We start from the raw sequence: 15,018 nt of genomic DNA on the forward strand, positions 1-15,018 counted from the left end.
AAGAAAAAATTGTTGGAATTTCAGTGGAATTGGGATATATGGAAGAAAGAACACTGTCTCAGGTTAAACTGGATTTTATGGACTATAGACAAAAAATAATTTTGCAGAATAGAACACTTTATAATATAAAAAGCAAATCTTTATTTAAGTTATGCAATAAATTCAGAGAAACATTGAACCATTAACACCTACACTTTCTTACAAAAAAAGAAAGTTATTTTTACTGAAAACAACCATCATGTCCTAAAATCTGATGAATTATGATGTCATAATTAAAACCAACACTAACACCTCGCATGATAATTGACATTATTTCTTCTTAGTAGTAACACTATAACATCAAATGATAAATGTCAGTGTTTCTTCTTAGAAGTAACACCTACGCTTACACCTCACATGGCAAATGTCAGTATTTCTTCTTGGTAGAAACACCTACACTTACACCTCACATGGTAAAATGGTAAATGTCAGTATTTCTTCTTGGTAGTAATACCTACACTTACACTTCACATGGTAAATGTCAGTTTTTCTTTTTGGTAGTAGCACCTATAATTACATCTCACATTGTAAATATCAGTATTTATTCTTGATAGTAACGCCAACACTTACACCTCACATGGTAAATGTCTGTATTTCCACTTGGTAGTAACACCTACACTTACACCTCACATGGTAAATATCTGTATTTCCACTTGGTAGTAACACCTACACTTACACCTCACATGGTAAATATCTGTATTTCCTCTTGGTAGTAACACCTACACTTACACCTCACATGGTAAATATCTGTATTTCCACTTGGTAGTAACACCTACACTTACACCTCACATGGTAAATGTCTTCTTGGTAGTAACACCTACACTTACACCTCACATGGTAAATATCTGTATTTCCACTTGGTAGTAACACCTACACTTACACCTCACATGGTAAATATCTGTAATTCCACTTGGTAGTAACACGTACACTTACACCTCACATGGTAAATATCTGTATTTCCACTTGGTAGTAACACCTACAATTACACCTCACATGGTAAATATCTGTATTTCCTCTTGGTAGTAACACCTACACTTACACCTCACATGGTAAATATCTGTATTTCCTCTTGGTAGTAACACCTACACTTACACCTCACATGGTAAATATCAGTATTTATTCTTGGTAGTAACACCTACAATTACACCTCACATGGTAAATATCTGTATTTCTTTTTGGTAGTAACACCTACGCTTACACCTCACATGGCAAATGTCAGTATTTCTTCTTGGTAGTAACGCCTACACTTACACCTCACATGGTAAATGTCAGTTTTTCTTTTTGGTAGTAGCACCTATAATTACATCTCACATTGTAAATATCAGTATTTATTCTTGATAGTAACGCCAACACTTACACCTCACATGGTAAATGTCTGTATTTCCACTTGGTAGTAACACCTACACTTACACCTCACATGGTAAATATCTGTATTTCCACTTGGTAGTAACACCTACACTTACACCTCACATGGTAAATATCTGTATTTCCTCTTGGTAGTAACACCTACACTTACACCTCACATGGTAAATATCTGTATTTCCACTTGGTAGTAACACCTACACTTACACCTCACATGGTAAATGTCTTCTTGGTAGTAACACCTACACTTACACCTCACATGGTAAATATCTGTATTTCCACTTGGTAGTAACACCTACACTTACACCTCACATGGTAAATATCTGTAATTCCACTTGGTAGTAACACGTACACTTACACCTCACATGGTAAATATCTGTATTTCCACTTGGTAGTAACACCTACAATTACACCTCACATGGTAAATATCTGTATTTCCTCTTGGTAGTAACACCTACACTTACACCTCACATGGTAAATATCTGTATTTCCTCTTGGTAGTAACACCTACACTTACACCTCACATGGTAAATATCAGTATTTATTCTTGGTAGTAACACCTACAATTACACCTCACATGGTAAATATCTGTATTTCTTTTTGGTAGTAACACCTACGCTTACACCTCACATGGTAAATATCTGTATTTCCTCTTGGTAGTAACACCTACGCTTACACCTCACATGGTAAATATCTGTATTTCCACTTGGTAGTAACACCTACACTTACACCTCACATGGTAAATATCTGTATTTCCACTTGGTAGTAACACCTACACTTACACCTCACATGGTAAATATCTGTATTTCCTCTTGGTAGTAACACCTACACTTACACCTCACATGGTAAATATCAGTATTTATTCTTGGTAGTAACACCTACACTTACACCTCACATGGTTAATATCTGTATTTCTTTTTGGTAGTAACACCTACACTTACACCTCACATGGTAAATATCTGTATTTCCTCTTGGTAGTAACACCTACGCTTACACCTCACATGGTAAATATCTGTATTTCCACTTGGTAGTAACACCTACACTTACACCTCACATGGTAAATATCTGTATTTCCTCTTGGTAGTAACACCTACACTTACACCTCACATGGTAAATGTCAATATTTCTTCTTGGTAGTAACACCTATAATTACATCTCACATGGTAAATGTCAATATTTCTTCTTGGTAGTAACATTTACACTTACATCTCACATGGTAAATGTCTGTATTTCTTCTTGCTTTTATTTAGTGTGACAATAACACTTTTACCTCACATGGTAAATGTTAAAATTCAGTCTTGGTAGTAATACCAGAATTGACCTCCACATCAACATGCCATATGGTAAATATCACTGATTTTTCAAGAAATAATTGTGTAGTAACACCTACCTTGACACCAATACTAACACCTTATCTCGTAATCTATTGTTAAACAGCAATAGTCATGTGTCATATACTGGATAATCTCTAAGACTTACCAGAACTTTTGGTAGTACACCTCTACCTTAACCAACACTTACACTTTCTCACATGAAAAAGACAAAATTTAAGGGTATTGGGTAGAAGCAAATATTTAACCCAGGTATAGGTCACCTGTGGACCCCTAAGATAGTCAGTTAACATTTTACATGTTGAGAATGTGGCAATCTTCCAACCTTAGCACCAGATTTCATGTCTATATTCAATGGAGGTGGCTGTTTATTTATTCATAGAGGGCAGCCAAACAGTTGAACTCTGAGCATATATCTTACTTATAGACAGGTAAAGCCCATATAACCATATTTCTAAACCACATTCAGCCTACTGGGAGACTTAACACATATTATTTATAGATAGTAATAAGTTTCAGTGGTAAACCCAAAATTAAGATATGAGATATTGTGTTAAATTAAAAAGCAAATTAACAAGATATCATATTACGTCCATAAAACTTTTCCATTCACTCAGAATATTGGTTTGTTAATGCTGTGTGAATCATTTGATTACTATGACAAATATTTTCCAAGAAGAAAAATCTTTTTCTGGTTGATTAGAAATTCTTAGGGCTTATATTGTCAATCTTGTTGATTATTTTAATATATGTCAAAGGCTCAAACGATATGACTCTAGGACAAACTCTTATTAACATACAAAAGTACAAAAAGAAAGAAATGATGGTAGATGTCATTGTTGTGGAGGGCATCCTGGAGGTTAAAATTAATTATTGTATCAATGAATTGGTCAAAACTCTATACTTCCGGTGTTGCAGTTTTTCTACTTTCAAAACTTGAATAATGTCAGTTTTTGATATTCATCTTTTGACACTAAGCATTTTTTTCTTGTACTCCTTAACCCAGTCCACATTGAATATAATTTCTACCTGAAATCTCACAAAATTGTCTAAAAACAACTGACAATTTAAGATTTTTTTTTATTAAAAATGATTTTTTTTTTTGCATCTGTTGGTAAAGAAATGCACATATCTTGTGTAAAGCTTGCTAATAATGAACATATTTGATCAAGAAGAAATTGGATTTTCAGGAAATTGGTAATGTTCTTAAACTTTTTGAAGTGAGAAATTGGAATCCCTGGATGAAACCCCAAGTGTCTGAATTAATCAACAATGTTTAACCAAGCAATCTTTGTCAACCTCACCAAATTATTTTGTACTGTCTAAAGTAAGACGAAATGGCTTCCTATTCAATACAAATCAGATAGATAGGCTGAAGTTTGTCGAGAACACTGATTACGTTGACAGCGACGATACATTGTGTCAGTTAAGGAACCTGTTTTGTACTGTTGTCCTGCTATAGAGGATAGAAAGTCGTTATATTGAGTTAAATTTGTTCTTAGAAAATGAACATCTGTTGTTGTCGTCTGCAGAAATTTTCGTAGTTGTCAGTAAATAAAAGTACAAATATAATCAAACAAAAAAATAGGTTTAACAAGGTTAAATTTATTCTGTGATTCATATTATTTTGCAATTTGTATCATGTGTATAGAATTAGTGGTGTTGGTTATTAAAAAGACTTTATGTGTTCTCTATATGTCTATTGTTGATGAAGTTGTATTGGTAAATTGCTGTCTGGTAGGCAATTACATCCACATTTCATTTTATCCACATACTAATTACAATTGAAAATAGTAGCAATTGTAGCAAACAAAATGCTTTTGAAAATGTCTGCCAAGAAAAAGCCAGAAAAATTTTGACCTTAGTTACTGACAACAACTATTATACAACAGACTGCATTGTAATCTTAACACTAGACCAAAGCAGAACAGTCTTATATGGGTACTCATACATGTATCGGTTCTCACGTTTTGAATGATTTAGAAACTCATTTAGATATGAGTCATACTGTTCATTGGCTTATTTGTACTATATGATATTGATTACTTGAATATTGTAATATTGAAAGTGTTAAGATTCAGGTTTCATTCATTCAGTATGTAATTGGGCCTGTGTTATTAAAAAATTGATGAATTAAAAACCACACATTATTGATTACAATTTCACTTATATAAGTTGATATTGACAGAGTTTGCAGTGCATTTTCTACGGTATTTTAGCCAAAAAATGTGTTGTGTAATTTACAGAAATTTTGACTTTACTGCACTTTTATTGCACCTAAACACAAAAGACCAATAGACGAACTTCCTCTTTTTTTAAAACTTATTATTTCCCCATTAGCAACAGATGTTTCTTGTTCTCACATTTTGAATGTTATATTGTAGTATTATATAATATTTCGTGTTTGAATGCTGTTCATGCATGAAGAAACCTAAGACTGACGTCAATTGACAAAAAATGAAATGATGGCACTTCTTAAAGTTCAAGAGGAATCGATTAAGAATTTACAAACCACAATTGTTTAACATATTATATCATAAACTCAGTAGTCAGTACTATAGTACTCAGATCATTTAAAAAAATTATATATTACTAACCTTACTAAATTTGTCCGTTTATAAATTTATAAATTATGAAGAAACTAAGGTTTCAACTCCATTCAGGGCAATGTTAATGACCAAAGATGGATTTGGCTATTTTTAAAAAAAAATTTTGGTCCTTTTTGGTCATATACTCTTCATCTGTTTTGGTTCTTATACATCCTAGACTTTCAAATATACGGATTTGAGCATTCCTAATGAAGGCTAATCCAGTAAAAGCACTTCCTACCCATAAAATATACGGATTTGAGCATTCCTAATGAAGGCTAATCCAGTAACAGCACTTCCTACCCATAAAATTCATAAAGTGTTATTTTCATTCATTTCCCTTGTTTTCAGTTGCACTAGAAATTGCATAATCACAGTATCTTTTTCTTTGTTTTCACCTACCTCTAAGCTTCTACAAAGTGATGTATTTTTAACTTGTTCTCATGGTGAATACACAAAATATTTATCAATGGAATTCAATCAACTAATTAATCCATTAGAAGGTAAATTGGAGAGTAAGAACTCAGCTGTAGAAACATGTTAATACCAATTTCTGGTTTAATATGAAAATGGCATAATATCATATTTTAATAATTTTCATTTCAGAATCAGAACTTTTATACAGATCAAACCTAACACATCGAGCGAACAGTTTTGCTGCAGATGACAGCTATGGAATTATGGGTGGAAATTTTCCCGCTTTGGAGTTAATGGCTTTATATACTGCCGCTGCCATGCATGATTATGATCATCCTGGACGTACCAATGCCTTCCTGGTAGCAACAAGTGCACCACAGGTAAACAGCTGTAATATGATTCTAAAAAAAAGAGTGTTTCCTCATTCCTGGAGACTTTGGATATATTTCCCCTTTACAGATGTTTCTCAACAGTTTCATAGAAATTTCCTGTAAATCAGCCAATTGCATTGCAAGCAAATCAAGAATTTGTCCAAAGCAAGTCCATGTCCAAACAGATAAACATGCAACTATTAGATTAAGATTTAGGACATGAAGACATGATTCTTGTCAGTTAAAAAGACATAGATATATTGTATGGGTGAAAAAATTTGTGATGTTGACCATAAAGCTTGTGTAGTGTTGTTTTCAGTCATTCTCCTTCTTAAACTAGTTGTAGAAGTTTTTACCCTATAAGTACACCACAAAAGTAGGAACACAACATAGAAGTTTTTACCCTATAAGTACACCACAAAAGTAGGAACACAGCATAGACGTTTTTACACAATAAGTACACCACAAAAGTAGGAACACAACATAGAAGTTTTTACCCTATAAGTACACCACAAAAGTAGGAACACAACATAGAAGTTTTTACCCTATAAGTACACCACAAAAGTAGGAACAGTACACCACAAAAGTAGGAACACAACATAGAAGTTTTTACCCTATAAGTACACCACAAAAGTAAGAACACAACATAGAAGTTTTTACCCTATAAGTACACCACAAAAGTAAGAACACAACATAGAAGTTTTTACCCTATAAGTACACCACAAAAGTAGGAACAGTACACCACAATAGTAGGAACACAACATAGAAGTTTTTACCCTATAAGTACACCACATAGAAGTTTTTACTCTATAAGTACACCACAAAAGTAGGAACACAACATAGAAGTTTTTACTCTATAAGTACACCACAAAAGTAAGAACACAACATAGAAGTTTTTACTCTATAAGTACACCACAAAAGTAGGAACACAACATAGAAGTTTTTACCCTATAAGTACACCACAAAAGTAAGAACACAACATAGAAGTTTTTACCCTATAAGTACACCACAAAAGTAAGAACACAACATAGAAGTTTTTACCCTATAAGTACACCACAAAAGTAGGAACACAACGTAGAAGTTTTTACCCTATAAGTACACCACAAAAGTAGGAACACAACATAGAAGTTTTTACCCTATAAGTACACCACAAAAGTAGGAACACAACATAGAAGTTTTTACCCTATAAGTACACCACAAAAGTAGGCACACAACGTAGAAGTTTTTACCCTATAAGTACACCACAAAAGTAGGAACACAACATAGAAGTTTTTACCCTGTAAGTACACCACAAAAGTAGGAACACAACGTAGAAGTTTTTACCCTATAAGTACACCACAAAAGTAAGAACACAACATAGAAGTTTTTACTCTATAAGTACACCACAAAAGTAGGAACACAACATAGAAGTTTTTACTCTATAAGTACACCACAAAAGTAGGAACACAACGTAGAAGTTTTTACTCTATAAGTACACCACAAAAGTAAGAACACAACGTAGAAGTTTTTACTCTATAAGTACACCACAAAAGTAGGAACACAACGTAGAAGTTTTTACCCTATAAGTACACCACAAAAGTAAGAACACAACATAGAAGTTTTTACCCTATAAGTACACCACAAAAGTAAGAACACAACATAGAAGTTTTTACCCTATAAGTACACCACAAAAGTAGGAACACAACATAGAAGTTTTTACCCTATAAGTACACCACAAAAGTAGGAACACAACATAGAAGTTTTTACCCTATAAGTACACCACAAAAGTAGGAACACAACATAGAAGTTTTTACCCTATAAGTACACCACAAAAGTAGGAACACAACATAGAAGTTTTTACCCTATAAGTACACCACAAAAGTAGGAACACAACGTAGAAGTTTTTACCCTATAAGTACACCACAAAAGTAAGAACACAACGTAGAAGTTTTTACCCTATAAGTACACCACAAAAGTAGGCACACAACGTAGAAGTTTTTACCCTATAAGTACACCACAAAAGTAAGAACACAACATAGAAGTTTTTACTCTATAAGTACACCACAAAAGTAGGAACACAACGTAGAAGTTTTTACCCTATAAGTACACCACAAAAGTAGGAACACAACGTAGAAGTTTTTACCCTATAAGTACACCACAAAAGTAGGAACACAACGTAGAAGTTTTTACCCTATAAGTACACCACAAAAGTAAGAACACAACAAACAGTAAGGCCAAAAAAAATATGTGTGTTTGGGGTCTCCTTCCTAAAAATTATAGCATTGATAAGTTATGGTGGACCATGGTCAATATAGTGAGATCTATGACAGAGTAAGAACTGCTCTAGAAAATCAGCTCATTTGTAATGACAGAGTAAGAACTGCTCTAGAAAATCAGCTCATTTGTAATGACAAAGTTAGAACTGCTCTAGAAAATCAGCTCATTTGTAATGACAGAGTTAGAACTGCTCTAGAAAATCAGCTCGTTTGTAATGGGTACTATAGAATGTATAACTCAGTTAATATAAACAAATGCATATTTCAAAAATAAAGTTTATCAGTCAGTTATATTCAATCTATTATGTGTCAAATTTAAAAGTTCTTAATTTTATTCATTGTTCTCAAGACTCTGAATAACAATAAATAGAGAAGTTTGCATGACCCTGTCAGGATTTATGTAAGATTCAACAATTAGAGTACTCAACACTATTCATTGTTGCCAAACTTAAACTAGAGCCAGGTATAGTTTTAGATGATATATTTAATATAAACATTAAATGTGCCCTCACTTAAACTTTGATAATTGAGTGTTTAAGAACCTAGGTAATTAACATTCCAATTTACCTAAAAAACTTAAGTCCTATAATGTCCTTCTATATTTTTTCTTTTGTAAGTTGTTTTAATATAAGGTTTGCGGATTCAAATTTTGCCAAATAATCGTAAATTTATCGTAAAGGCAAACTCCCTTAAATAATGTAATAGATATTGATGTCAATTTTGAAATGTTGGTTTATTGATAATTATATAATTATGTGAAGAAACATTATCGTGGACCCAGCTGATTGTCAACAATAATATGAATTGTGCCACACAGGGAAGCTAGTTATTAGATATAATGCATAGAAAGTCTTTATTTTATATGGGAAGAATAAATATAGAAAATAATATATTCTTAACACAGTCATATTTGCCGTATTTTTTTTATCTTGTACTTTATCTATCAAGTAGATTTTTTTTTTGGTAAGTTTGATAAATAAGGTATTTTAGCTGATGTTAAAAGATTAAACGATGTCAAGTACTCCTTCATTGTGTGGCTAAAAATCTCACACCTTGTCCTAAACCTTAAGTCTAGCATTTAATGGCAAACAAATATTAAATTGAATTGTTAAAAAGGTAACATTGGGTATTCATATCTTTTAGTTTTTGGATACACAAGATTATGCATAGAAATTTCAAGCATTTTTTTAAACTCTAAAACAATAGTTCTTTGAATGGTTCCGTTGACCATTATAGAGTAAAGCATCTGAAAGATAACTCGAAATGTAAGTCCAAAATATATTCCATTCTCACATCCCACTTGTAAACACATATTTATGTTTGTTGTTAGGTTGATGTCTCATTGATGTTTACCACACCTCCTTTTATTTATACAGGGCCTTGGTTGCCAAGTGGTCTAAGTAGTTGAACTACTGTTTTACTAGCCTGTCAACTCTGAGGTTGTGAGTTCAAACCTTGCACATGTTAGGTGCACAGTAGATTCAAATCTTTATTGTCTAGGATTGTCAGTTTCCTGCTTAAGGTCGGTGGTTCTCTCTGGGCACTCTCCTCCAATAAAAATTGAGTGCCATGAAATCGCCATAGTTCTGAAAGTGCTGTTAAACACCAATTAATCTATCAATCAGTCTTTTATTCATACATATAGTATATTGTTAATTTAGTTCTTGTTGCCACAGTTAGGACTGGTGTAGAGTTGAATATGAATGTCCTTTCATAGCACCTGTTAACTCTCAACATTTTATATATACCAAGGTTTACATCTCATGACGTTGTTGTCTTCAGATAACATGCTAAATTAATTGTGTGCTGATGTTCATATTTTATGGTCTTGTCTTAGTCTTTTTGATATTTTAGCTTTTCTTTGTGATGTTGAATCGATACTCTCCCACTTTGGACTGTACAGAAGTATTTAAATTCTGCTTATTTTTAGAAATTTATATGATTTGTAAACAACAAAGTCCTTTTTTCAGCAGTTATTGATAAACATATTAAGTATTCCCATATTGTAATCAAAATCACTGCAGGTGATCTGATGTCAGAAAGATTTAGATAGATGCCTTGACCAATTTTAGTAGAAAAACATTGATTTCTAATAATTAGGAACTGATATGTAGGAAAAGAAAAGCAAAAAAACAGGAAATATTTACAGGCATAACGGGTCTGAACTACCTTAATGAACTAAACTGATGCCGATTTGACTAAAAATAGAAATGTTCGTCATATTCCAGATGCCTTAAGTAAAGAATATTGCATGATATTAACCTGTTTATCGTTAATTAACAACATTATATTTTATGGCAAAAAAGAACTTGATAAACTTTTTTGATATGATACCCTTTAGTGGTTCTAGTTTTTGTCTATTTTACCAGTGTAAATAAAAACTGCTAATATTTTCTGCAGCAGGATGTATGTATTTTTACAACTGTTTACCACATTTTAAACAGTACACTTTAAAACAGTATAGCTATATCATTAACAGTTTCGTCCTGAACATGCATGAAATATTTGTCACTTGATGTTAGGCAACCAACAATCATTCAATTGGAAGATAACCTTCTTAGTAAATACAATGTACAAGTTTGTGTTGTCTGTGGTTGGTATCAATGATGTTCTAGCTAGCAGTGTGTATCATTGTTTTGTACAAGTTTGTGTTGTCTGTGGTTGGTACCAATGATGTTCTAGCTAGCAGTGTGTATCATTGTTTTGTACAAGTTTGTGTAGTCTGTGGTTGGTATCAATGATGTTCTAGCTAGCAGTGTGTATCATTGTTTTGTACAAGTTTGTGTTGTCTGTGGTTGGTATCAATGATGTTCTAGCTAGCAGTGTGTATCATTGTTTTGTACAAGTTTGTGTTGTCTGTGGTTGGTATCAATGATGTTCTAGCTAGCAGTGTGTATCATTGTGTTGTAAAAATTTGTGTTGTCTGTGGTTGGTATCAATGATGTTGTATCTAGCAGTGTGTATCATTGTGTTGCAGTATGTCACTAGTGAAGCTGGTACTGCTGACTCTTCCAGCACAAATAAGTTCACCTCGGGTTTGTGATGAGATTTGTTTTGCTCCTTATAGAGGTTATTGCCCTTAAATGGTGAATTTTGATTTTAACATTTTATTGTGTTTTGGGCAATTACCATAGAAGATCGAGAGAAACTGCAGACAGTAAAAATGACTTCTGATAAGCATTACTGTCCTTGAAAGATGATTTTAACCCATTTTTGTGTTTTGGGCAAAAACTATAGTAGATAAAGAAAAAAACTAAAAAGATCAACAAAAATTTTTTGTCTGTCTTCAATGTTGGAGAATGACCTTGTCGGACCTTTATCGGGACTCTGTCTGATTTAGACCCCAAACAAATTTGTTTGAGTTTCGTGTTACACAAGCTTAAATTTCGAAGCACTCTACAAAGTTATTTAAAGAATAATGTCAGTCACTGTGGTAGTGATCACCCATACTACAGAGCTTAAGAGGGCCCATATTGAATTTTTTTTTAAATGTTGGTCAAAATTAAATGGAAAGACACAAATAAAGAAGTATCCTGGCTTCGGACTGGCGCACAAAAAAGTTGCAGAGAAAAGAAGAGTGATAACATATTCTATCATACTTCAAGTAACTGATGAAAATTTCTTACCTTCTTTTATTGAGCTAATACTAGCCCTCTGATTTATGTGTTTTCTAAGTTTAGGAATGTCGCAGTCTCCATATATATATATAAACCCCCCCCCCCCCCCCCCTCCTTCTAGAATTTAAAAGAAATGATTTTTTAAATAGTAAAAAAGAATTGTTGTGCCTTTATTTCTTGAGAGGCAAGTCACTATCTGAATTATATTTCTATTTTTTACTCTGCACATTCTGCATAGAAATATGAGGGAATTATTCTTTCAAAAAGTTCTGCTTGTATCCCTCCATGATTTAGAAACAGATTCCTGGGGTTTGTTTTATCATAAGGCATATTCAATAAAATAATACAAGTTTGAAATATCAAGATATAATTTTTATACGACCGCAAAAATTAAAAAATTTTTGGTCGTATATTGGTATGACGTTGGCGTCGTCGTCGTCGTCTGGCGTCGTCCGAAGACACATTGGTTTTTGCACTCTAACTTTAGTTTAAGTGAATGGATCTCCATGAAATTTTACCATAAGGTTCAATACCACGAAAGGAAGGTTGGGATTGATTTTGGGGGTTATGGTACCAACAGTTAAGGAATTAGGGGCCAAAAGGGGCCATAAATAAGCATTTTTGTAACTTCCAGACAATAACTTGTGTGTAAGTGTATGGATCTCTCTGACATTGTACCACAAGGTTCCATATCACAAAGGGAAGGCTGTAATTGATTTTGGGGGTAATTGCCTCAAATTTTAGGAATTAAGGGCCAAAAAAGGGGCAAAAAACAAGCATTTTTCTAGTTTCATGACAATAACTTGTGTGTAAGTGTTTAGATATTTCTGAAATTGTACTACAAGGTTCCATACCACAAAGGGAAAGCTGGAATTGAGTTTGGGGGTAATGGCCTGAAACGTTTAGGAATTGGGGGCCAAAAAGGGGCCAAAAATAAGCATTTTTCTAGTTTCCAGACAATAACTTGTGTTCAAGTGTATGGATCTCTCTGAAATTGTACTGCAAGGTACCATACCACAAAGGGAGGGCTGGGATTGAGTTTGGGGGTGATGAATCATAAGGGGGTTCAAAAAATTTGGGGGGGGGGGGATATTTTTTTTTCTTTTTTTTTTCTTTTTTTCCTTTTTTTTTTCTTTTAAAATTTTCCATTTTAAGTTGGTTATTTCTGATTTATATTTAAAAGCAAATAATAATGATATGGTAGGAGATACACACCAAACAGGATGTGTAAATTATTAAATAATAAGTATTGTGCAATAGCAAGAAATTTTCAATTGCACAGTATTGCACAATAGCAAGAAATCTTCAATTGCACAGTATTGCACAATAGCAAGAAATCTTCAATTGCACAGTATTGCGCAATAGCAAGAAATATCCAATAGCACAATATTGCGCAATAGCAAGAAATTGTCAATTGTACAGTATTGCGCAATAGCAAGAAATATTCAATTGCACAGTATTGTGAAAAAGAAGATACTTCGTATAAATTGCTTATTTCTTGATCAATTTCAATGGGGTTTTATTCTTGAATTCTTGGGGTTCTTTAATATGCTGAATCTAACCGTGTATTAAGTTTTTGGATTTTGGGCCCCGTTTTTAAATTGTTCCACATTGAGGTCCAAAGGGTCCAAAATTTAACTTTGTTTGATTTCATCAAAAATTGAATTATTGGGGTTCTTTGATATGCCGAATCTAACCTTGTATTAAGATTCTTTATTTTTGGTTCCATTTTCAAATTGGTCTACATTAAGGTCCAAAGGGTCCAAAATTAAACTTAGTTTGATTTTAACAAAAATTGAATTTTTAGGGTTCTTTGATATGCTGAATCTAAACATGTATTTAGATTTTTGATTATGGGCCCAGTTTTCAAGTTGGTCCAAATCAGGGTCCAAAATTAAATTTGTTTGATTTCAACAAAAATTGAATATATGGGGTTCTATGATATGCTGAATCTGACCATGTATTTAGATTTTTGATTTTTGGGCCCCGTTATCAACTTTGTCCACATTGAGGTCAAAAGGGTCCAAAATTAAACTTTGTTTGATTTCATCAAAAATTGAATTCTTGGGGTTCTTTGATATGCTGAATCTAACCATGTATTTAGATTTTGGATATTGGACCATAATAGGTGAATGTCCAATTTAAAATTTTTAAGTTCTTAGACCACATTCATTCTGTGTCAGAAACCTATGCTGTGTCAAATATTTAATCACAATCCAAATTCAGAGCTGTATCAAGCTTGAATGTTGTGTCCATACTTGCCCCAACTGTTCAGGGTTCGACCTCTGCGGTCGTATCAAGCTGCGCCCTGCGGAGCATTTTATTTACTTTTATAATAATTTTTTTTCTTTTTAGGCTGTCATGTACAACGATCGGTCAGTATTAGAAAATCATCATGCCGCTGCAGCATGGAGGCTTCTATTAAGTGATCCTAAATTTCTCTTCCTGTCCGCATTAGAACCTGCAGAATTTAAAAGATTCCGATTCCTTGTAATAGAACTAATCCTGGCCACAGATTTAAAACGACATTTTGAGATTTTAGCAGAATTTAATGCAAAGGTAATTACATATAGTGTAAGAAATGTGTATATGCTAGTGTGTAAGTATTTAACATGTTGAGAATAGATTTATATATCACTCTTTCCTTTGAATAAATTATTGAATTTGATATATTGATGAGTCAGTGGTGGATTCAGGGGAGGGCTACCCCCCACCCCCTTTGATGTAAAAAAATATATTTATTTAAGCCTAATATCGTCCAAAATTTTGTTTCACTCGGCGGAATATATATCCACATATCTGCATTTATGCCCTTCTTTCAAAAAATACTGGATCAGCCCCTGTGAGTCAAAAAAGACTTGGATGGTCCAAATTATAAGTTTTGTTTCACCTTTAACTAACTAGCTATGTGGAAAACTATTTCTTTTACCTATCTATTGAAAACAATTAGGATGATGAGAGAGGAAAGATTTTATAATCTTGGTCTATAGTATTGTATACTGAAATAACTGTCAATTTCAAAGAGCAGGAGATAGCTG

General features: G+C 33.1%; 1 protein-coding gene across 1 annotated transcript in view; it reads left to right on the plus strand.

Annotated features, from left to right (window-relative positions):
• Positions 1–15,018, plus strand: part of LOC127725675 (cGMP-inhibited 3',5'-cyclic phosphodiesterase 3A-like) — a 77,850-nt gene that overhangs the window by 48,184 nt on the left and 14,648 nt on the right. Inside the window, exons 7-8 of the mRNA XM_052232826.1 lie at positions 5,927–6,117; positions 14,336–14,539. Coding sequence (XP_052088786.1) covers positions 5,927–6,117; positions 14,336–14,539 — 395 coding nt within the window. The remainder of the gene's footprint in view (positions 1–5,926; positions 6,118–14,335; positions 14,540–15,018) is intronic.

This window comes from Mytilus californianus, unplaced genomic scaffold, assembly GCF_021869535.1.
Source record: "Mytilus californianus isolate M0D057914Y unplaced genomic scaffold, xbMytCali1.0.p SCAF_15, whole genome shotgun sequence".
Taxonomy (NCBI): domain Eukaryota; kingdom Metazoa; phylum Mollusca; class Bivalvia; order Mytilida; family Mytilidae; genus Mytilus; species Mytilus californianus.